The sequence below is a fragment of the Trachurus trachurus genome, assembly GCF_905171665.1.
Source record: "Trachurus trachurus genome assembly, chromosome: 1".
In the NCBI taxonomy this organism is placed as follows: Eukaryota; Metazoa; Chordata; class Actinopteri; order Carangiformes; family Carangidae; genus Trachurus; species Trachurus trachurus.
This window is the reverse complement of record NC_139891.1, coordinates 7,817,352-7,840,323: the sequence shown is the minus strand read 5'-3', so window position 1 is coordinate 7,840,323 and position 22,972 is coordinate 7,817,352. Positions and strand designations below refer to the sequence as shown.

At 42.3% G+C, this 22,972-nt stretch overlaps 1 protein-coding gene across 1 annotated transcript; it reads left to right on the top strand.

Annotated features, from left to right (window-relative positions):
- Positions 1-15,749: 15,749 nt before the first annotated feature.
- On the top strand, positions 15,750-22,335 carry LOC310987879 (transcription factor AP-4-like). Its single transcript, XM_083974348.1, has 7 exons — positions 15,750-16,074; positions 18,468-18,633; positions 18,837-18,935; positions 19,357-19,527; positions 20,572-20,718; positions 20,866-21,036; positions 21,160-22,335. The coding sequence occupies exons 1-7, from the start codon at positions 15,986-15,988 to the stop codon at positions 21,313-21,315; spliced, it is 999 nt and encodes a 332-aa protein (XP_083830474.1). The 5' UTR covers positions 15,750-15,985; the 3' UTR covers positions 21,316-22,335.
- The last annotated feature ends 637 nt before the right edge of the window (positions 22,336-22,972 follow it).

The following is a 22,972-nucleotide window of genomic DNA, read 5'->3' as shown; positions in this document are numbered from 1 at the left end:
GTATTGAAGTGAGATGAAGCTATAAGCTAACTCGTAGGTTGTTTTATTAATGCAACAGGACGTATTTTGTCTGTTTTATATAAGGTCTGCTAAGGTTAAAAACTGTTTATTGGGTTAAAAACGAACGGTTAAAAATGCTAATTTCATGTCAAATATTGTTTTATATTGCACTCTATGTGAGGTTGTCTTTCAGTTAAAATGTGAATTTTCCCTCATGACTGTAACATCAATCGTAGCAGTTAAAACATATATTTAAATTCATGGAGTAAAACCTGTGAGTCTACAATAAGTTTATTAGATAAAAAGAGAGTCAACTTACATGATTGTTTGTGATAAAGGCAGTTAAAGGTAATTTCAAGTAAGAGTAAAGGTAACTGTATTTTGTTTTCTTCTTTTCATAGCTCTTACGGTGTGTTTGCATTGAATACGGTCCAAGGAATAAAACATTGTGAACCATCAGTTTGAGAGTCCGACCATCATTTAGCCGGGGATGCTACAGTAAGAGCTTCACCTCATCCGTCACATCACGCCGCTGACCAAGGACAACTGCAGAGGGACCTGATGTGATGGTCAAGGATTGTGGTACCTGCTCACAACATGGAAGCATCAGTAAAGACGCCTCCAGACGACAGAGACTCCGAACAGATGAAGGATAAGGATACTGAAGAGGAGGATCTCCGTCGCTCTGGTCGCCTACGGAATCCCACGGAAAAGATGCTTGCATTTCATGAGGAGGAGGCCCACAAAAAGGAGAAAAGGTTGACTCACATTTATGAACAATGGAAGATCCAGGCACGTAAGGCTAGGGAACAGTTAAAGTTAAACATTCCTGAAAGTGACATTGCAACTCTTATAGACACACTAGAAGAAGGAAAAAACTGTGTTATAAACCTGTACATAGACATCAGAGCTCACCTCACTCCATCTAATGAGACAAGACGTCGTATTGATGCCTGTGAGGCAGTTACAAGGGACATTGTTAAAATTGCTCTTGAAAGGATATCAGGCATAGATGGAGAATTTGATAGTGAAGCTGTAAGGCAACGTCTTCATGAGCTTCTTAACAGAGACTACGCTCGCTCCATCTACGGATCCACAGCTTCACCTCCAAGTCAACACTCAAGTAAAGGTTCCAGTCAACACTCTGTCATAGCAGCAAAAAGAGCAGACGCTGCAGCAGAATTAGCAGCAAAGGAAGCAGAGTATGAAGTGTTATTGAAGGAGGAGAAACAAAAAGAAAAGATGCAAGTCTTAGAACGTGAGTTGGAAAGATTAAAGGCAGAGAAGGGCATTAAAGCTGCACGAGCTAGGTTCACAACTTATGATCAAGAAGTAATGCAGGAAGCAAGTGTTCATTCTGTAGATCAGATGAGAACGAGAGAACACCAGTTTGTGTATCCTCCTCCTTCAGCTCTCATACAGCAGCCCACTGATATCACAATGACAGCATCACCTGCAAGGACAGATGTAAGTTATCTGGCTCAGGCAGTCCAAGATAGCATAGCTCTGAACAGGCTCCCAATGCCAGAACCGTCTGTATTTACTGGTGACCCTATCCAGTTCATTGAGTGGAAGGCTTCCTTCACATCCCTCATAGACAAAAAGAACATTGCTTCAGCTGACAAATTACATTATTTGAAAAAAATATGTAGGAGGTCCAGCTCGAAAGACACTTGATGGCATATTTTATAGAAATGATGATGAAGCCTATAAAGATGGATGGAACCGTCTCAACCACAGGTATGGTCAGCCGTTTGTTATACAAAAAGCATTCAGGGAAAAACTAACAAACTGGCCAAAGGTCCATCCAAGAGATGCTGAGGGACTTAGAGCATTCGCTGATTTCTTACACTCATGTCTGGAAGCCATGCCTTATGTTAAAGGTCTGGACATTTTGAACGATTGTGAAGAAAACCAGAAATTGGTCCAAAAGCTACCTGATTGGGCAGCATCACAGTGGAACCGCAAGGTCACTCAAGTCATGAGAGTTGACCAGGAGTTTCCCAGCTTCCGGGAGTTTGTCTTCTTCATTGTAACGGAGGCAGAAATTGCATGTAATCCTATTACTTCATTCCACGCTCTCCACTCATCAGAGGCTAACTCATCACGTCATCTGAAAGAAAAGAAATGTAAATCCAGTGTTTATCACACACAGTTACAGAGAATGAAACACAAGGACAGTTAAGAACGGGTTTAAAGCCACCATGTGTGTTTTGTCAAGACAGTAAACATCAACTTCATCGCTGTCCTGAGTTTAAAGGGAAAGCTCTGGAGGAACGACGGAAATATGTGAAAGAAAAGAAGCTTTGCTATGGCTGCTTGAGGATGGGCCATAACGCCAAGGACTGCCGCAATAGACATTTGTGCGACAAATGTAAAGCAAGACATCCTACGCTTCTCCATGATGACACCTACACCAAGGCCAAGCCCACGTCAGTCTCAAATCAAAGTAACACAGAGGAAACGGCAACCACATTGGCTCTCAGTGTGGCAACTAAGGAGCCATCTACCAACACTTCAATGATAGTGCCAGTGTGGGTTTCTTCTGTCAGCAATCCAGGTACGGAAAGACTTGTTTATGCGCTGCTTGATACCCAAAGCGATACAGTCTTCATTGACCAAGAAGTCAGCAATAGTTTACAGACTGAAACTCATCCTGTAAGACTGAAACTAACAACCATGACAGGAAAGGATGCATTAATGCATAGTAAAAGAGTGTCAGGTTTGAGAGTGAGAGGTTACTGCTCTGCTATCCACATTGATCTCCCCCCTGCTTACACCAAGGACTGTATACCAGTGAATCGAACACACATTCCTACCTGTGACACGGCACGGAACTGGAATCATCTCATCAAAATAGCAGATGAAATCCCACCACAGCTGGAATGTGAAGTCGGTCTGCTGATCGGCTACAATTGCTCAAGGGCACTGGCACCACGGCAGGTAATCCTTGGAGGAGATAGCGAACCATATGCAGTTCAGACGGATTTGGGGTGGAGTATCGTAGGCTGTTCACCTCACCACAACTCACCAAGCATCACCAACATGTGTCACAGAGTTTCAGTCAGAGAGCTTCCTCCAGTGACCCCAGCTGAGGCACTCAGGGTTCTCGAGTCTGACTTTAAAGATGCCAATAAGGACGGAAAGACTGTGTCTCAGGATGACATCCGCTTCCTGGATGTGTTAAAGGAAGGGATCAAGAGGAACATTCATGGACATTACGAGATGCCACTCCCCTTTAAAGAGAGACCCTATCTCCCTGACAACAAACAACTGGCGATGGTACGGCTCAGTCACCTTAAAAGAAAGCTGGCGAAGGATGACAAGTACAAGGAACATTATGTGAAGTTTATGAATGAAATCATTGAAAAGGGTGAGGCAGAGGAAGTTCAGGATCAAGGGAAGGAAGGAGAGAAGTGGTACATTCCTCACCACGGAGTGTATCACTCGAAAAAACCTGATAACCCCGCAGACATCGCATCTAGGGGATCAAGCGTAAGTGAGATTCTCACATCAAGCTGGTTCAAAGGACCTCAGTTTCTATGGGAGAAAGAGATACCTCTAGCTACAGATGTTAGCGCAGAAATACAGATTGGAGATCCTGAAGTCAAGAGGATTCAGACTCTAAACACACAGACACGGGAACAGCTGAGTCTCTCAGACCGCCTGTCAAAGTTTTCTTCGTGGTCAAAAGCAACTCAGGCTGTCGCTCGTCTCATTCGTCGTGTCAGACATGATAAGTCAACAGACCACAGCACCGTCCAAGAACGAGAAGACGCACGCTGCATCATCATAAGAGACTTACAGAGACACGCATATCCAGAAGAGTTAAAGTTGCTCAGTAAGGTAACTCAACTTCCCTCTCAGAGTAAACTGTTTCAGATGGATGCTTTTCTTGATCAGGATGGACTCCTCAAGGTGGGAGGAAGACTGAAAAATGCATCACTCCCTACCTCACTGAAGCATCCAGTGATCATACCAAAGAGTCATCCCATCACCAAGGCAATAATTGCTCATTGTCACGAGAAAGTCCAACATCAAGGAAAAGGCTTGACTATTAATGAGATCAGATCAAATGGATTCTGGATTCCAGGAATCAACAGAGCTGTGGCAACGCATCTGCATCAATGTGTTACATGTCGAAAACTCAGAAGATTCACAGAGGAGCAGCGAATGGCAGATTTGCCGTCTGAGCGTGTGGATCCATCACCACCTTTCACCTATTGTGGAATGGACTGTTTAAAATGTGACCAAGGAACGAACTTCGTTGGAGCTAAAAATGAACTGAATGAAGCTCTCAAGCAATTGGATGCTGATCGTCTGACTACGTTTTTGGCTGAGAAGCAATGTGACTTCAGCATGAACGCCCAGCATGTAAGCCATGCTGGAGGCGTATGGGAGAGACAGATCCGAACGGTGAGGAATGTTCTTCGTTTAACTCTTTCACCCTCATCAGGCAGGCTGGACGATGCCTCTCTACGGACATTCTTTTATGAGGCAGCAGCTATTGTGAACAGTCGTCCACTCACTGTTGACAACTTAAATGATCCAGATAGTCCAGAGCCGCTAACGCCCAATCACCTGCTCACCATGAAACCCACTGCAGCCTTACCACCTCCTGGCAGATTCATCAGAGAGGATATGTATGCTCGTAAGAGGTGGCGCCGTGTTCAGTACCTTGCAGAGCAGTTCTGGGGCCGGTGGAGAAGAGAGTATGTGTACAATATCGCCACCAGACAACGCTGGCATACTCCAAGGAGAAACCTCAAAGTCGGTGACATTGTGATGGAAAAGACAGAAGATCAACCTCGCAACGAGTGGAAATTGGCTAAAGTTGTAGAGACAGTGACTGATAAAGATGGACTAGTGAGGAGAGTGAAGATTCGTGTTGGAGACCAGAAGATGGGAAAGGAGGGACAGCGTTCTGGCAAGCCATCCATCGTTGAACGTCCAGTGCAGAAGCTGATCCTGCTCCTAGAGACTGTTTAATCACCCCCTTCACTCCACAACCTATCCTTTACAGTATGAAGAGTTTATGGACATTTTTGACCCAAGCACTAAAGGTTAAAGGTCACATGGTTTAGAAATCATTCATGCTTTACATCTAATAAGGGGATGAAAAACCAGTAATGATTTGGTGGGAGTGTAAATGACCTTTAATATGAGCATAGTATTTTTATAAATGTGTTTTTATGTTTACTTAGTAACATTCTTTAAAGCCAGGCTTTTATTTTTTATATATTAAGCAGACGGATATTCAGGGCTTTTATTTTGAAAGCGTCTCGCTGAGACCTCGTACACATCCGGTGCTTCGGAGTTTACCGGCAGAAGGAAAAGTGTGTCTGCAAGGCTAAAAGAGTGTCTTCAATGCTAAAAGCAAGCAAAGTGTGTCTAACCCACATGAAACGCCCTAGCACCTGGCTAATAAGGGGCACAAGGTTTGTTTTGTTACCATTTCATGCTATATTTATGTCCGGCTCGAGTTTGGTTGCCGTGGATATTATCATGCATAAAGCGTATTGTGGTTAGCGGTAGCTACTATTAGCATCGGCGAGCTGCCGTGTCGGTCTGTATTGAAGTGAGATGAAGCTATAAGCTAACTCGTAGGTTGTTTTATTAATGCAACAGGACGTATTTTGTCTGTTTTATATAAGGTCTGCTAAGGTTAAAAACTGTTTATTGGGTTAAAAACGAACGGTTAAAAATGCTAATGTCAAATATTGTTTTATATTGCACTCTATGTGAGGTTGTCTTTCAGTTAAAATGTGAATTTTCCCTCATGACTGTAACATCAATCGTAGCAGTTAAAACATATATTTAAATTCATGGAGTAAAACCTGTGAGTCTACAATAAGTTTATTAGATAAAAAGAGAGTCAACTTACATGATTGTTTGTGATAAAGGCAGTTAAAGGTAATTTCAAGTAAGAGTAAAGGTAACTGTATTTTGTTTTCTTCTTTTCATAGCTCTTACGGTGTGTTTGCATTGAATACGGTCCAAGGAATAAAACATTGTGAACCATCAGTTTGAGAGTCCGACCATCATTTAGCCGGGGATGCTACATGTAGTACAATTTAACCTCAGATGTACATTTAAAACACGTATAGAGACTAACTTTATTGAAGCTGGGATGAATCTGATCTAATATTATTTCAAGTGAAATTTAATGTATATTAACTTTCCATCAGGCATTGCAACAGCAAATCTATTAGCATTAACTTAGTAATCAAGCCTAATGTTCTTTCTTGTATGTAAATTGTATAATGGGTGTGAGCTGACTTGGGTGGTGGGGTGTGATTTCCTGTTTTTGTTATGCTCTAAAGTCACAGTAGCCAAATGTGCCAGGTACCCCAGAGACAAAGACACAGAATCGTGGTGCAAGTTTAACAGATTTATTAAAGGGGCGTTACGTTGGAGTGGAGCTGGGCCGAGGAGGGAGAGAGGGGGTATCCTGGGAGAGGTGAGAGGGTGGAGGGTCCACGTGGTGGTTTGGTGGGGGTGAAGGTGAGGGGCTTGGAAGGCGTGGATGGAGCGAGGAGACACTGGGTTTGCGGAGGGAGCCTGGAACAAACACAAAAGAGAACAGGGTTAGCAAAGAATACACTACACAGTCTTTCACGAGCGCTGAAAATGCTGCTAGGACACAGCCGGCTAAACTGACCACAATAGTCAACGTTCAAGCGGCGGGCGCCTCCTCTCAGCCTCCTCTTATACTCAGGCAGAGTAGATGATGTGGAGCAGCTGGGCTGCTCGTCGTCCTCATTGCCAGCACCTGTGCTGGGCTGACTGGCTGCTGGCTGCTGGGCAGCCCCAACAGTTTTAGGGGGCTTTCACACCTACCTCCTTTGGTCCGGACTTTCGGACTTTCCAGATAGTTCGGATCAAATTGACAGAGGGGGCTTTCACACCTACCTCGTTTGGTCCGGACTTTCGGACTTTTCAGATAGTTCGGATCAAATTGACAGGTGTGAAAGCTCCCCCGGACCACGGTCCGGACTAAAGACCGAGTCTTTGGTCCAGCCTCAGGAGGTGGTCTCGGTCCGGACTATCCTGGACCAAGGTCCGCAGCTGCGTAGTGTGAAAGCATTTTTTTGGAAGGTTCGAACTATCAGACCAAATACAGGAAATAACGTCAGATGCGCTTGTACCGAAAAAGTAAATAAACAGAAAAAAAGGAAAGAGGAGCCGCGGCAACACTTGGGGAGAGGAGGAGATCATATTATATCCAGATTTGGTCAGAGGGATGGGTGTGTCATTGTAGGCTACACTTGTAAACGTTTACACGGAATTAAACAGTAGAGTGTTTAATATAAATCCCCAAACGATACATGCATTTTTTTATATAGCCTATTTTTTTTTTTATATATTGACCCGAATATTTTTTTTTTCCGCCGAAAAAAGTCTGAAAAAGACGGATATTTTTCAGCGGGTGACACCAAACAACATCTGCCCCAGCAAGTCAGAGCTTTTATTTCTCTCACACACACAAGTGACCTGGAGAGATGCAGCCGCATCTGACAGGAGGGTCGCGCGTGTGTGCGCATAGCGTGTGTGTGTGTTCCCCTCCACTACACAAAACAGCTGATCGCTGCCACTCTGATCAATAAGAGCATGTCGCCGCGGCATGCCCTCTTTTTTTTAATCTCCTTTCATCAGCTCTAAACTCACTCTTCTGCACCGCGATTACAAACCACAGCGTGCTTTGCAGCAGTAGGCTATATTTTTCTTTTTCTTTCTTTTTTTTTACTTCTATTTTATTTTTTTCAGAGCACTTTCTATGCGCTAACGTCAGACGCACGCTCATCCGTCATGACGTCGGTAGATCCTTTAGTCCGCTGTCATAATAGCAGTGTGAAAGCGAACTTTACTGGACTATATGGAAACAATGTAACAAAAAAAAAATTTAAGTCCGGACCTTGGTCCGGACTATTAGGTGTGAAAGCGCCCAGAGTGTGAAAGCTCCCCCGGACCACGGTCCGGACTAAAGACCGAGTCTTTGGTCCAGCCTCAGGAGGTGGTCTCGGTCCGGACTATCCTGGACCAAGGTCCGCTGCTGCGTAGTGTGAAAGCATTTCTTTGGAAGGTTCGAACTATCAGACCAATTACAGGAAATAACGTCAGATGCGCTCGTGCCGAAAAAAGTAAATAAACAGAAAAAAAGGAAAGAGGAGCCGCGGCGACACTTGGGGAGAGCGAGGAGGAGATCATATTATATCCAGATTTGGTCAGAGGGATGGGTGTGTCAGTGTAGGCTACACTTGTAAACGTTTACACGGAATTAAACAGTAGAGTGTTTAATATAAATCCCCAAACGATACATGCATTTTTTTATATCGCCTATTTTTTTATATAATGACCCGAATATATATTTTTTCCGCCGAAAAAAGTCTGAAAAAGACGGATCAGCGGGTGACACCAAACAACGTCTGCCCCAGCAAGTCAGAGCTTTTATTTCTCTCACACTCACACACAAGTGACCTGGAGAGATGCAGCCGCATCTGACAGGTGGATCGCGCGTGTGTGCGCATAGCGTGTGTGTGTGTTCCCCTCCACTACACAAAACAGCTGATCGCTGATCGCTGCCACTCTGATCAATAAGAGCATGTCGCCGCGGCACAATCCTCTTTTTTTCTCTCCTTTCATCAGCTCTAAACTCACTCTTCTGCACCGCGATTACAAACCACAGCGTGCTTTCCAGCAGTAGGCTATATATATATTTTTTTTTCAGAGCACTTTCTATGCGCCAACGTCAGACGCACGCTCATCCGTCATGACGTCGGTAGATCCTTTAGTCCGCTGTCATAACAGCAGTGTGAAAGCGAACTTTACTGGACTATATGGAAACAATGTAACAAAAAAAAAAATTAAGTCCGGACCTTGGACTATTAGGTGTGAAAGCGCCCTAAGTTCAACTGCTTCTGCAGCTCAATTTATTGTACTCTGCAGTACAGTCAATCTTCTCTGTATTAGACATCAGTGAGTTTTATAGGGAATTTGTAGATGACTGATTGTGGTAAGGAAATGACATGTTTTAATACAAATCAAATATTATTATAGCTGCTGGGCAGCCATGGTCGGGGCCGGGCAATTTTTTTATAGACAAAATTAGGCAATTTCAAAGTGAAAGTTGCAAAGCCGTAGCAAATATGGTTGATCTGTTATGAATTTATTTTCAAAGTTTTGAAATTTAGATGCTGTAACGCCAACATCAGGACTATTGTTTTGTGTTAAAGCAGAAGTAAGCGGAATGTTTGTGTTAATATAAGTCTTAAATAGTTATATCTTCCGACAGCAATCACTTATATAGAGTGTTTGGTCTGAAACACAGGTCTGTCAGTCACTCTGCTCTGCTGTAAGCCGAGGAGAAATCTTTCCTTGTATCCTACAACATTTATCCAATGAGGAGAGAGAACGGCATAAAGGGGCGGTCCTCTCTGTGTGTGCAGCCAAGGGATGCGCGTGAATGTGGTGACGTAGGGACGAGGGCGGGGACTACTAACTCCATCGGCTGACAAGAAGTTAGCCAAAACCACCGGATCGCTAACTTCTGCTTGAAGGACATCTGGCATTTTGATGTCATCATCACCTTGCTGGGGCTTGAACCCACAACCCCTGACAGTAAGAACCAGCTCCTAACTCACTGAGCCAATTGTCTGAAAGTGAGACCTGGTGTGTGTCTTTTCAAATAGACTCAGGGAGTCAGCGACCGGGCAGCTGTTGTCAGGGCAGATTTCAAAAATTGTCAAAATGTCAGAAATTCTGTAATCTAAACAAAAAAATCTGATAACACATGAATTGCATCTAGATAGCATGGAAATGTTGGTAATTTGTTTTGAACAATAAGACTTGAATCATAAGAGAAAATGTGATGTTTAAAAATGCCACTCTTACATTGACTGCAGTTGTTCCCATGAGAGCAGAATTCAAAATGTTCTCAAAAATTCAGTTTTTGAGATATAATTCTGATATTTGCTAAACTTCATCAACCACGACTCCAAAATATTGTCTTTTTTTTCAGGAAGATTGAAAATGTATAAGAATTAGATGGTATGTTTACAGTAGCCTACTGTTTACAATCAAACTTTTTCATGCACTGTGGGCTCAATTTTTGATAAATCAAAAATCTGTATGGATCGTTTGTGGAGGACAGTCTGAAGATGCTCTCCAGCAAGTTTGGTGTCAATGTCTGAGTAGCCACAATGGTCAGACACACCTGGATTAATCAGTTTGCCCAATAATGTAAGACAGGAAACAAAGGGGCAGCATTAAGTTCAGGAAGTAGTGGAGCTGTGCAAAGAGCCCATTGAGCAAAAACTGTGGGAGGAGATAGGTTTAATAAGTTTTACAGATTTTGAAAAAAAAAACAGAGTGATGGACTTCATCATTTGTATGAGTTTAATTGGAAATGCAAAATGGCTACAAGAAGGTGCAAAATGTCCCTGTAAAGATGCACAGCTACAAAAATATGCCAAATGGCAACTAAACACTGGCAACAAATAGACCCAAAAGCAGTTTCAGACTTAAAATGAATGAATTACATGCCTAACGACATCAAAGACACACATAACTATGAAATGAACACATTCAATTGTATTTCATTTGCTTCTGTTTCAGTCTGTGTGTGAAAATCTGCCAGTCAACTGTCAAACAGAGAGAATAACATCATCAATATAATTTCTAAGAGTAAGAGTAACCTACCCTGGTTTAATGACCACCTGTGGGAAACATGATTTTGCTCTGAAAGTAGCACTTAAGTCTAAATCAATTACCGACACATTTTTACAAGTCTTCGTAATAAAGTAGTGAATGAACTAAGGAAAGCAAAGGCCAAATTTTTTATGGACATTATTAAAGACGGAAAAGGAAATAGTAAATTGATATGGAGGAACATAAATAAACTAACAAAGAAAGACAACAAGCAAAATCAGGGAAAGGGACATGAGCTGAAAATTCAGGGAAATTTAACTAATGATCTCAGTGAAATTGCCTCTGCATTTAATACTTATTTTACTGGATCAGTGCAGAATCTATCCCACACATTTGGTGCAAGAATTAAAAACATAGCAGCACCAGATTTTAATAAGCCGATTTTTAAGATAACTGACGTTCCTGAAAATAAAGTTTGTAAGATCCTAAGCACTTTAAAGTCCTCAAAGGCAAAGTGGGATTCAACATTTCTAAAGAACAATATTTACTCCCTCAGCACCCACCCCCATTACACATCTAGTTCATTTGTCTATAAAACAGTGAATTTTTCCAGCTGCATGGAAGGCTGCAGTGCAGTCGTAGTTCCCATGTTCAAGGCAGGTGAACTAACTGATGTAGCCAACTATAGATCCATCAGTATTTTGCCTGTGGCATCAAAGATCGCAGAAAAAGTGGTAACTGAACAATTAACTGACTTTCTAAATTCTGGACAAGCCCTTCTTCATCCTATGCAATTCAGCTTCAGAAAAAAACACTCAACCGAAATGGCTACCTGCTATTTTCTTGAAAAAATCTAATCAAAACTAGACAGTGGGAGTGCTGTAGGAGCTGTTTTTTTGGATCTGAAAAAAGCTTTTGATACAGTAAATCATAATGTTCTTCTTTCAAAGTTGTCAAATTTTAATTTTTCTGATGATGCAATGAAATGGATGGAATCTTATCTCACTATGAGAAAACAATGCGTTGAGTTGGGAATAAAATGTCATCATTCATTAACTGTTCTGTTGGTGTCCCGCAAGGCCCAATCTTAGGCCCTTTATTATTTAGTTGTTAACGACCTACCACTTGCATGTCCTGAAGTTGAAACCCAAATGTACGCGGATGACACGGTTATCCTGGCACATGGAAAAGACAGATGTGAAGTGGCAGCCAAATTAACAGCAGCGATGGCCAAAATTGCCACTTGGCTTTCAGAGTCTTGCCTGACACTAAACGTCAGTAAAACTGCATGTATGTACTTTTATATAAGGAAAAATGGAAATCAGCCAGATATCCTTGTAAAAATCCAGACTGTGTCACATTTTAAATATCTTGGAGTTACTGTTGATTCACAGTTGTCTTTTAAGAAACACATAAAGCAGGTGTGTAACACTGTTAAATTCAATTTAAGAAACTTTAGACACATTCGAAATCAGCTACCCCTAGATGCTGCCAAATTATATATGCACTCAATTATTTTTTCACATGTTGCATACTGCATCACAAGACACTTGCTCCACTACAAACACTCTATAAACAAACGCTCAAGGTATTAGACAAAAAGCCATCAAGTCATCATCACTGCAATATCATTCAAAAGCACAAACTTTTGACTTTTGAAAATTTAGTGTGTCTTGCCGATGTTAGTTTAGTGCAGTGGTTCTCAACTGGTGGGTTGGGACCCAAAAGTGGGTCGCAGACCCATTCTGGATTGGTCGTGGACAGCTGGTCAAAAAAGTAAATATATTTAATGCACATTTGATGTTGTACATGTCTTTTATTTTGAAAAATAACTTATTTTGAAAGGCACACGAGACACGTGAACACATGCAGTTGTAATGGTCCTCCTCTGTTTCTTATTATTTGCTCTATTTGCTCTGAATGCAAAGATATCAGTTTCTTATTAATGTGGCCTGAATGCAGTGAAAATACCTTGTTTTGTGGGTCTTTATTTTGTGCAATTTGATATTTATTCACTTTTGTGAATATGCTCTGAATGCAGAGATGCATTAGAAGTCAAATATATCATTTTGTTGGTCTCCATTTTGTGCAGTTTGATATTTTTTTATTCACCTCCGTACATGCAGTTGTCATGGTCCTCCTCAGTTTCATTCATGTGCCCTGAAATGCACTTTGCTCAATAAAGAGCTAAATGAGTTTTTAAAGGCTTAAAAAAAATCTTGGTTTGAATTCTATAAAAGTGGGTCGCGACCTAATGATGGGAAAATGTGGGTCCCAGAGTGAGACTAGTTGAGAACCCCTGGTTTAGTGTATAGGGTAATTCATGGCTGCTCCTCCGTTAAAGGAGTTCATACTGTATCACTGCACCCAGACAACAAGAGAACAACTAGGACGACCAGCAGAGGTCACTGTGCAGTACAGCACAGATGTACTGAGTTTGGCAGGTCAGCCTTCTCTGTCAGAGCCACTAATTATTGGAACCCAGTACCAAACGAGATCAGAGACATTAGTACATTTACTGGTTTTAAATCTAAGATAAAATCATGGCTTAAATCTACTCAATCATGCACCCATGCTATAAATTCAAACATTAGATCACTATCTTGCAATCTTTTTAGTGTTGTATCTTAACATTGTTTTGTTGTGTCTTACATTGCATTTTATTCTTGCTGTTGTGTTGTGTTGTATTGTGTGTACTTTGTATTGTTGTTGTTTGAAAGGCTGCTTGTGTGATGATGTTTTTATATTTGTATGTGTTAGACTCATGTTATTTGTTCCTGCCCAGGGACTACAGATGAAATTTAGCTGGTAGCTAATTCTGGTACGACTGAGAGCCGTGCACTGTCCCTGTTAAATAAACGATTAAATAAATAAATAATTTCTCACTCATCAATGTGTTTTTAACACACACATAGACATATATACCTGTTCTTCTTTGCTGTTGATGATCATCAGATGTGCACCTTTTTCAACACAGTCACTTCTACTTTCATGCTAGGACTTCTCAGTAGAAGAAATAGAAACTATCGCCAAAACACTGCCATCCTTTTTGAGCAAGAGAACAACAGGAATGTCTCATTAACAAGAATTAACAAATTATTTCTCATTGGGGGAGAGAAGGCAGTTTGTTATGTAGAAAAAAGGGGAAGCAGCAACAGTTCAACCAGTAGAACTGTTGCAATGTGCTGTGCTCATAATAATTATGTTTTTTGACTACTCAACATCAAACCGAGAAGATGCCTTACACGTAATTAATTCACAGCTTAAAATCCCAGATCAGTAAATTATTAATTCTTAGGGAAATTCAGGGGGGAAAAGGTTGGGAGCCACTGGTTTAGTGGTTAGCCTGGTTCATCGATTATAGACAGTAACTGATTTCAGTCTTATACCCACCTAGGCTTCTCAGTGTCTTCGTCATCTTGTCTCTCTCTGCAGTCAGGGAGTATAGCTGTGAAACTGTCAGTTCAAGAGAAGAGATAATTATTATTTCCTAAGTCAGTCAGTTGAGGAGAATAGCCACTATGTTCTGAAAGACTTTCTGTTTCAAAGCCTTCAGACCAAAGCAATTGATTAGACTAGATCAGCGTTGGCCCCACCCACTGACTTTGATGGGTGTGAGTTTGACAGATAAAATAAAGTCATGATGCACTGCAACACAGGACCATGAAATAATACATTAAATAGTGAAATAATTATATATGTTTTGTTTGTTTGTTTGTTTGTTTTTTTTACATCAAATGAATTGGTATTTAGTGAATTAATGACTCATGTAATAACACATTTATGTAGGCTACTTAATTCCAATGTTTAATGGTGTATTTATTTGTTTCATTTTGGCACTTTGAGTCCTCGATAGTGTAGCTCCTTACCATCATGATAATAACGTTTGTAAATGGCAGCATTCTTGTTGGAAATTTGTGCAACATTACTGCCACCTGCTGTATGTGCTGTGTGTTACATGTATTGTGCATTGCCTCTTACATCACTGCAGTTTACCAGATGTCCAACATGAAGGGACTACAAAGACATGAAAAACAAATATGAGATGTAAAATGGTCACAGGGTGCAAAATAGGCCTATCGCAAAAAAATATGCATAACAATTAGGCTACAAAACTTTGCCAAATGATTAGGAAAAAAGGCAACAAATAGGCTAGACCCAACTAGACTCCAAACAAATAATGACCAAAAATACATGCTTACAACACACGTCCACATAAAATGCCAACACATTATTTAATTTGCCACTGTTTCAATCTGTGTGTGCAATACGAGTGAGGCCTAAATCCATCTATGGATGTAATGTTTCATACTATATTAGCAAGGAAATTAATTAACTGAAGAATATAGACACAGTGGCACGATAAACCTGAAATCATCAGACAGTTTCACACTTTGCCAGAGCAGAGCATAAACATCAAACTGTATATAGCTAATTAGCTACACAACACCAGATCAAGATTAACCATTTATTTATTTTCTGGTCATTTAATTAATAAGACACTTAGAACGATGCAACTACTGCTATCTTTGTATATTAGCTGTTTTTTTTTATTCTATTAGCATCTGTTATTTGCCCACTTTAGTTTTTGTTGCTGGACCATATCAATTGATATTTGCCACTATTTTTTTTTTTTTCAGAATTGTGTTTGTGCTTATTATTAAAACCAACCAACGGGTAGTCTAATATGACTTCAGGTTCTGATTTATCTTTTTTTTTTTTTTTTGTAATTAAAGTGAACCATTTAAATGACCAACATCTTATGTTATCTCAGCCACTAATTATTAACACGCTTTCTTCTGACCCGTCTTATCACTACACAGTCACATATATTCCAGTCCACTTCTTGCCGACATGTGCTCTGTGAGAATTTGATTTGTTCCAGTTACACACCGACTCTGGCTGGTTTGTTTGTTCTGCTTTCCGGAAAACGGTCTCTGATTCCAACCAGCTGTTTCCCGCCTCACACGGATCAGCTGCACACACACACACACACACACACACACACACACACACAGAGTAGTAGGCGGAGGCAGCAGACACACACACAGACACAGACACGTAGTAGGCGGAGGCAAGAGGCCACACACACACACACACACATTGGAGGGAACCCCATCAGCTGTGGGAAGCAACACAGCTATAACTTACTTTTATTTTTCCGACTCTTCGCCGCTCAAATTCACAGATTTGTGAAGTGGTGTTTTTAGATATACGTCACCGAGGAGCACGGCGAGAGCACAGCGGCGAAAAGGAGCATCTTTTTGTGTTTGAACCAGAGGAGCGGTGGAGGGAGAGAAAACAGAAAACACGGACTAGAGACGGTGGCTGTGAAAGCATGGAATATTTCATGATGCCGACAGAGAAGATCCCGTCCTTACAGCAGTTCAAGAAGACGGAGAAGGATGTTATCGGAGGACTCTGCAGGTGTGTGTGGCCACCTATGTGTGTTGATACCCGACCGCTTGCATAAATCATGTTTCATGTGACCGTAGCGCGTGTGTATAATGTGTGCGAGTGTGTGTGTGTGAGAGAGATGCAGTATGACTTCAGTTAGCAGGCTAGCAGTTAGCTCCTCCGCGACACCTTGGCAGCAGGAGCGTGGTTGTGAAAATTAGCAGCTTGTTGTGCCAGCTGCTGGGGCTGCTGCTGCTGTTGTTGCTGTTGTTGTTGGCGGCGAGGATAAAGACACATTATTACTCCGCTTTGTAACATTTCCCGCCCCAATGTCATGAAAAGACCCAAAGAAAACATTTGCAACCATTCAGCTCGAAAATATGTAAATTGGTGAGGTGAAATCGATACATTTGCGTCTGGTTGAGCACCAACCACGTGGTGGTGAACGTGCTGCCCGCCGTCTCGCTGCTACACACATGTTTGTAACGACACCCTTTATTACACCGTGTATTATCCCCTCCCAAGTACTCGTGTGTGTAGTATAGCCCGTCTGTATTAAACGGTGTGGTGACAGATAGGGGTTTCTGCGGCGCCATGTGTTGTGTGGTGAAGTAACGCTCAGCCATGGTTGTGTCGTGTGCTAACATTAGCCTAGCCTGGCTAACGGGTTAGCCATCACTGCGCAGTCGTTTTCTGACCGCGCCGCGTGCGCCCTCGTTTGTTTTCACCCGTCTATACCAGGTAATGTGAGCCAAACACATCGACGGGGAGGTGTATTTTCGCACACACTTAGTTGTATCTACTTGTAGCGAGCTGAAACCCCAGCGCTAGCTCGGTGCTAGAAGTGGAAAGCATTGTTCTCCATGATGCCAGGGGGCCTGCTGCTGTAGCGGAGTCACATTTCGCTGCTGCCGCCGTGCAGACGCGCCCTCCGCCGGCCATGTTGGAGGTCCGCAGCTACAGCTGACAACAGCTGATCTCATCCCTCCACTAGAAAAAAAAAAAAAACACCCGACACGCTTCACCTGTGTGGGACAGATGTGGATGTTTTTCTGTGCTGGTGGCTGTGTGGCCCAATATCTACTACATTATTGAAAACCACCCTGCGGTGTTAAATGGCCAGTGATAGAAAGGTCTTGTATATTTGTATATCTTGTATATTCACCTAATCCCAGTTAACGTGGATATTTAATATCAAAGTGATCATCTCATGTGTCTCTTCATAATAGATGGTTTGTACTTGACTTGGCAGTAACCCTCTTGTTAAATTCCTCAAAGTCCACTGAATCATTTCATTAAGGGAGCATGTGGTCAATAAGTAACTTTTGGGGATTGAACAGTTGAATCATAATGGGCCAAATTAAGCCCTGAATGCTGCTGTACTGGGGCCAGTACAGTGATAATGAAGGGTGTGAACCGTAGGTGAAGATGTGCTTAAGACATCTTTAAAAATAATAAGAATCAAGGCCATGATTTAAGAATTCAAAGACCTGGAGCTTATTTTAAAGCCGGTGTGGGTGTGTTTTAAGGCTCCTCTTGACGTATGTTTTGGCTGTCTTTCACAGCTTTTGGGCTAAGCTGATGTCACTTTCTTGTAAACACAGTTTCAAAACACCCCATTTAATTTTAGCTCTGAGGATGGCTGCAGAGCCCACACACTCATCTTTTAAAGAGAGGAGCTGCTCAGAGCCATGTGAGCTGCGTCCTTTGTCAGACCTCACACTTTTGTAAACACCCTGATCTGGTTCTACGGGTTTGTTGTCGTCTTGGCGTCATGTCCATCTTTCGCCTTAATGGTTCACCTATTTCTTCCCCTGTGTAAATAGGACAGGGATGGTTTCGCCCCCATAACATCCAAACTCGTGGGGTGGAGGTGTGTGAGGGGGCACTGGGTTCACTCACACTCAAAGACCTCCTGACAGCTAGACTGAGGAATGTAGAGAGGTCAGGACTAATGCCTGGTTAAGTTCCAGGTTAAAGGTTTAAAGTGTCAGAGATTGCAGCTGGTTGAGGATTTTATTGCTTGACGTCAGTTGTGTTCATTCAGCCCAGCGAGGTGGATTTCACCTATCTGGTGCGGTTCTAGGTCTCACTTTATAGTGAATTGAATATTTTGGGGCTTTGGGCTGATGGTCATGCAAAATGAGATATTTTATCATGTTTCTTTGAGGTGATAATTTGTAGGGGGGTTGTTGACACACTATTCTTTTTCATAGCAAGTAAAGAAAATAATAAACAGACTAATTGGTTGTGGAAACGGCTCACGTACCTACTCAACCTGTCGCTGTTAATTGCTTGTTTTAATAATTTGTAAGAATAGTTTAACACAAGGTGCATAAAACAAGACAAGACGCATCAGAAAGCAGATTGTGCGGTCATATCAGACATCCATGGACAGAATAACAATCGTCTTTCTTCCTCAGCCTGGCCAACATCCCGCTCAGTCCAGAGACGGCCCAGGACCAGGAGAGACGAATCCGCCGTGAGATCGCCAACAGCAACGAACGTCGGCGCATGCAGAGCATCAACGCTGGCTTCCAGTCCCTCAAAACACTCCTGCCCCACACAGACGGAGAGAAACTCAGCAAGGTGCAGGAAGAATTGCATGCAGTCACACATAAAGAAGTTCCCGCTATAGTGATGATAACTTAAATGACTGGGCACAATGATAAATGATGGGATTTATACATTTTACCTCACTGGTCTCGGATTTATTTTCCTAGAGTTTTGTAAAGTTTAATGTCGGTGTGTGCACTCGTCTTTATGTTTACCTTCGACTTGATCCCTGCCAGGCGGCCATCCTGCAGCAGACAGCAGACTACATCTTCGCCTTGGAGCAGGAAAAGACAACGCTTCTGGCACAAAACAACCAGCTCAAACGCTTCATTCAGGTAAACACCTGCACTGTTGTTTTCACCACATCGGTGTGTCCATGTGATTTGTTTAGGTGCTTTAGTCCAACACACTGTTTGTGTGAAATGCTGTGGCAAGACTTCTTGTCTCAGCTGACTTCTTTTTAGCAACAAGAAAACAATTAAATGTCAGGCACTGAGCATGTTCACATGTACTGCCGCCTCCTTTGATATTTGGACAGCTTGCAAATGTTGGCAGCGCCAGTGCACTGACTTTGATGCCACGCTATGTGAAAAAGTGTGTGTTTACCAGTTCATAATTCTGTTTGTTCACCTGGTGTTTTATTTTCTTACCACACTGTCTATCTGTCCAACTTCACAAGCAGCTCCTACTCTGCTGGCGGGAGTTGATTGTTTACATAGGCATCATGCACATTGACTGTTTTACTTTGAATTGCAGGAGTTCAGTGGTTCATCACCGAAGAGGAGGCGAGCAGAGGAGAAGGATGAAGGGATCGGGTCTCCGGACACGCTGGAGGAGGAGAAGGTGGAGGAGCTGAGGAGGGAGATGCTAGAGTTGCGACAACAACTGGACAAAGAGCGCTCGGCTCGTATGCAGATGGAGGAGCAGGTGAGACCAAAGGCATCACATGTGATCTCAGACAACGTTTGCTAATTTTAGTAATGGACAACGGAAACTTAGGACCACACAGATGAACAGAATGGCCACAATTCATCCCGTAACTGCTTTGCACAATTACTGCATGTTTTCCATGGTTGATTTTTGAATGTCAAAACGGATAATGGCCCAAGCTTCAGATCATGCAGGTAAACCAGAACAGGTGAACAGTGGATATTAGGCGCTTAAACAAACTTTACAGATCCACTGCACTATCACAAGCTGATCTCAACAAGGTGGTGTTAGGGACATCTGCCAATTCCTCACATTCTCACTTTCTGGATTTGCCTGAACAGCAGGTTATGGCGGAGGCAACTGAACAGTTGGTGAGGGCAAACAAATTTCAGCAGGAAGTGAGAGAGGAAAGTAAACAGGAGGAACAATGCAGCGGTGTGATATTTCCAAAGAGTGACAAATGAGTGGGGCAGTAATTAAGTATTTTCTGTTAACTGAACGTAACGCTGCAAATCTGTCTTAAAACAAAATGGGAAATTAATTAGACCATGTCAATAAAAACTTCACATTGATATAAATTAAAGGGAAATTACAATTTTTTTTATTTTTTTTAAGTTTGGTGATTTATAAGAAACACCAATCAACAGCAAACATTCCTGACTTTTAGATCTTCATATGAGTCAAGCTGAAGAAACACTGGATGTTACCTTTTGTTAGAGCCTCTGCTACATTCCTTGTGCCAGGTTTGTAATACTTTCTGTTAACGAGCTCAAGTCTCAAGCTCAATCCAAGATAACCCTGTTGACATCCGGATTTCAGTATTGGTCTGAATAGCACTCCTCATGATGAGCAGACTGGTGTTAATGAGTAACAACAGTTGTGATTATTGTGTCGTAACTCTCCCCCCCCCCCCCCCCCCCCCCCCCCCCCCCCCATCCCACAAAGTCACAGGCCATGGATGTGTGGGAGTTGGTGTTGAGTTGCTGCTGGCGTGGTGTTTGATGGAATAAACTCTTACCTCTGCGATGTGCGTGTTTGCAGGTGCGCTCCCTGGACACCCAGCTGCACCCAGAGCGCCTGAAGGTGATCACCCAGCAGGTGGAGGAGGAGCAGGCGCTCATCCAGAGCCAGACACTGTTACGGCTGCAGCAGATCCACGCTGCCGACAGACAAACACAAAGTCCACAGGTTAGAACCACACGCACACACAAAAATATACTAGTCTCAACAGTAGCAGTGTGCAGCAGTAATACATTTGTCTTATGTGAATGTAGATAATCTCTGGCATGGAAAACACCTTTTCATTTTGTATTGTGTTGTAACTCTGTCCTCCAGGTGCTGGCTCCTCCCACTCCACCTGCCCCAACCCATCATCCCACAGTCATCGTCCCAGCTCCAACACTAACCCAGCACCCCCACCATCACGTCACCGTGGTGACCATGAGCCCTTCTGTCCACACCAGCACTGTGTCCACATCCAGACAGAACCTGGACACCATCGTGCAGGTAAGAGCTTGCTGTCTTCTCATGCTTGTTTTATTGTTTCATAGCGAAAATGTTAGTTTTTTTGCCTCCCGTTGGTCTGAACCGTTGCCACAGCCTTGAGTGTTTCCCGTCTTCTTCTCTCAGGCCATCCAGCACATCGAACGCACTCAGGAGAGGAGAGCCAGTGCCGAGGAGGAGCAGAGACGAGCCGTCATCGTCAGCCCCGCCCATGTCGCCATGGACACTGCCTGCTCGGACACAGACACTGACACAGAGGGAGAGGACTGCTCAATGAAATGATCCACTCCACAAACATCATACACACACCTACAAACACACACACAAACACTTAAGATACCTACTCACTGTAAGATTCCCTCCTGGAGCTTGACTACTTTCAAAAAAAATTCTGTCTTTGGCATTATCCAAACTCCTAAATCCAGTGGTTAAGCTTGGTGTCAGTCTTGTACTGTAAAATCTCTGAAGATTGAAAACATAGGATGGTCAGCGTGCAGAGGCCCCGTGAAGATTTCTAGAGGCAGTTTTTCAATGTCTGAGCCGCTGTGTCGCTACTTGAAAACTTCGGGGTGTCCTCGTGTAAAGTAAAAAAAAAAAGAAAAAAAAAAGCTATCAGCATCCATCCGTCCTTCATGTGTGTTTTATGTATGCTACATACAGTCACAGTATCAGTTACCCGTCGTCACTGGCACGCTGACAGTATTATTTGTGCTAGAAATTGATGGATTTAGCATAACAAAGTTGAATGTAATAACACAATAAGCACGCAGCTCTCAAGTCTCAAAAGGGCCACAGAGTTGCAGTTTCTTCTTCCCCAGTCTTAATTTTGTTTTTCTTTATGTCCTGGGTCATTTATTCGAGTGCCAGTGGCTGTGAAAAACCAACCTAGACTACAACTGAGGGCATTTCTAAATTTAAAAAGTTTGGGAAAAATACACACTTAATTACAAATTTAATTTTGAGGACATATGTATAAAACATTTTGTCTGATTTACTTGAAAAAGAGGTTGTTTTTTGATTTCTAAGTAAGCCCTTAAAAAAATAAGCTGTTGAACAATTTACATTAATCATCTTTTGGTTTTAATGTCGTTCATGTTTTTGTTAAGACTTTTCTTTTTCTGTCAGGGTTACTGAATGTTGAAGGTGAACATTTTGATATATTGAGATTAACGACTTAAAATTGGAGATTTGTCAGGTTTTCACAGGGAGCTGGAGGCCTTCAGATGAATTCCAGTTTCAGTTTTGAACCAACCACTTGTCGTTCAGTGGTTACTGTACCCCTTAGTTTAAAAAAAACAAGAACCAAATGTTGGTTTGTTGCTTAAAAACATCTGCAGACATTTTCTTAGTGACTGGTGTTATTTTTGAGTCGCTCTCCAACAATTTCACTGAATCAGACTCACAAAATGGAAGGTTTGGCTGATGTGAAAAAAAAGTAGATGATTCACATGCTAACAAAACACGAAGGCTTCCGGTGTCCCTACAAAGACTACAGTCTATCTTCTGGTCTTGGTTTGTTGATTTCAGTGACTATGCACTAGAGTTTTTGCTATTTATGCAATCCCATCTTCAGTACATTTTGTTGGTGTCATTTATACATGAGGTGAAGTTATCTATGCACCGTTGGTAGGTGTGCACATTACACCTACATTATATGTATGAAACTTGACATGCTTTTATCAAAGAATGTAGTAGTCTTTACTCGCAAGGTGCTCTTTGTCAACCTGGTGCTCTGCTGACGAGCAGTGAGCTGAGGCCAAAACCCGTCATGTAACTTCACACTTGATCATGCTCCCTGATTGTTTTTTTGTTTTTTTTGTTTGTTTTTTTGAAATAATATTTGTCATTTCCACGATTTTGGAAATGCTCAAGAGAGCAGGGGGAGCGGGGAAGAGACACACAGGTTGTGTTGGCTTGTTGTTGGGAAAGTAACATGCAG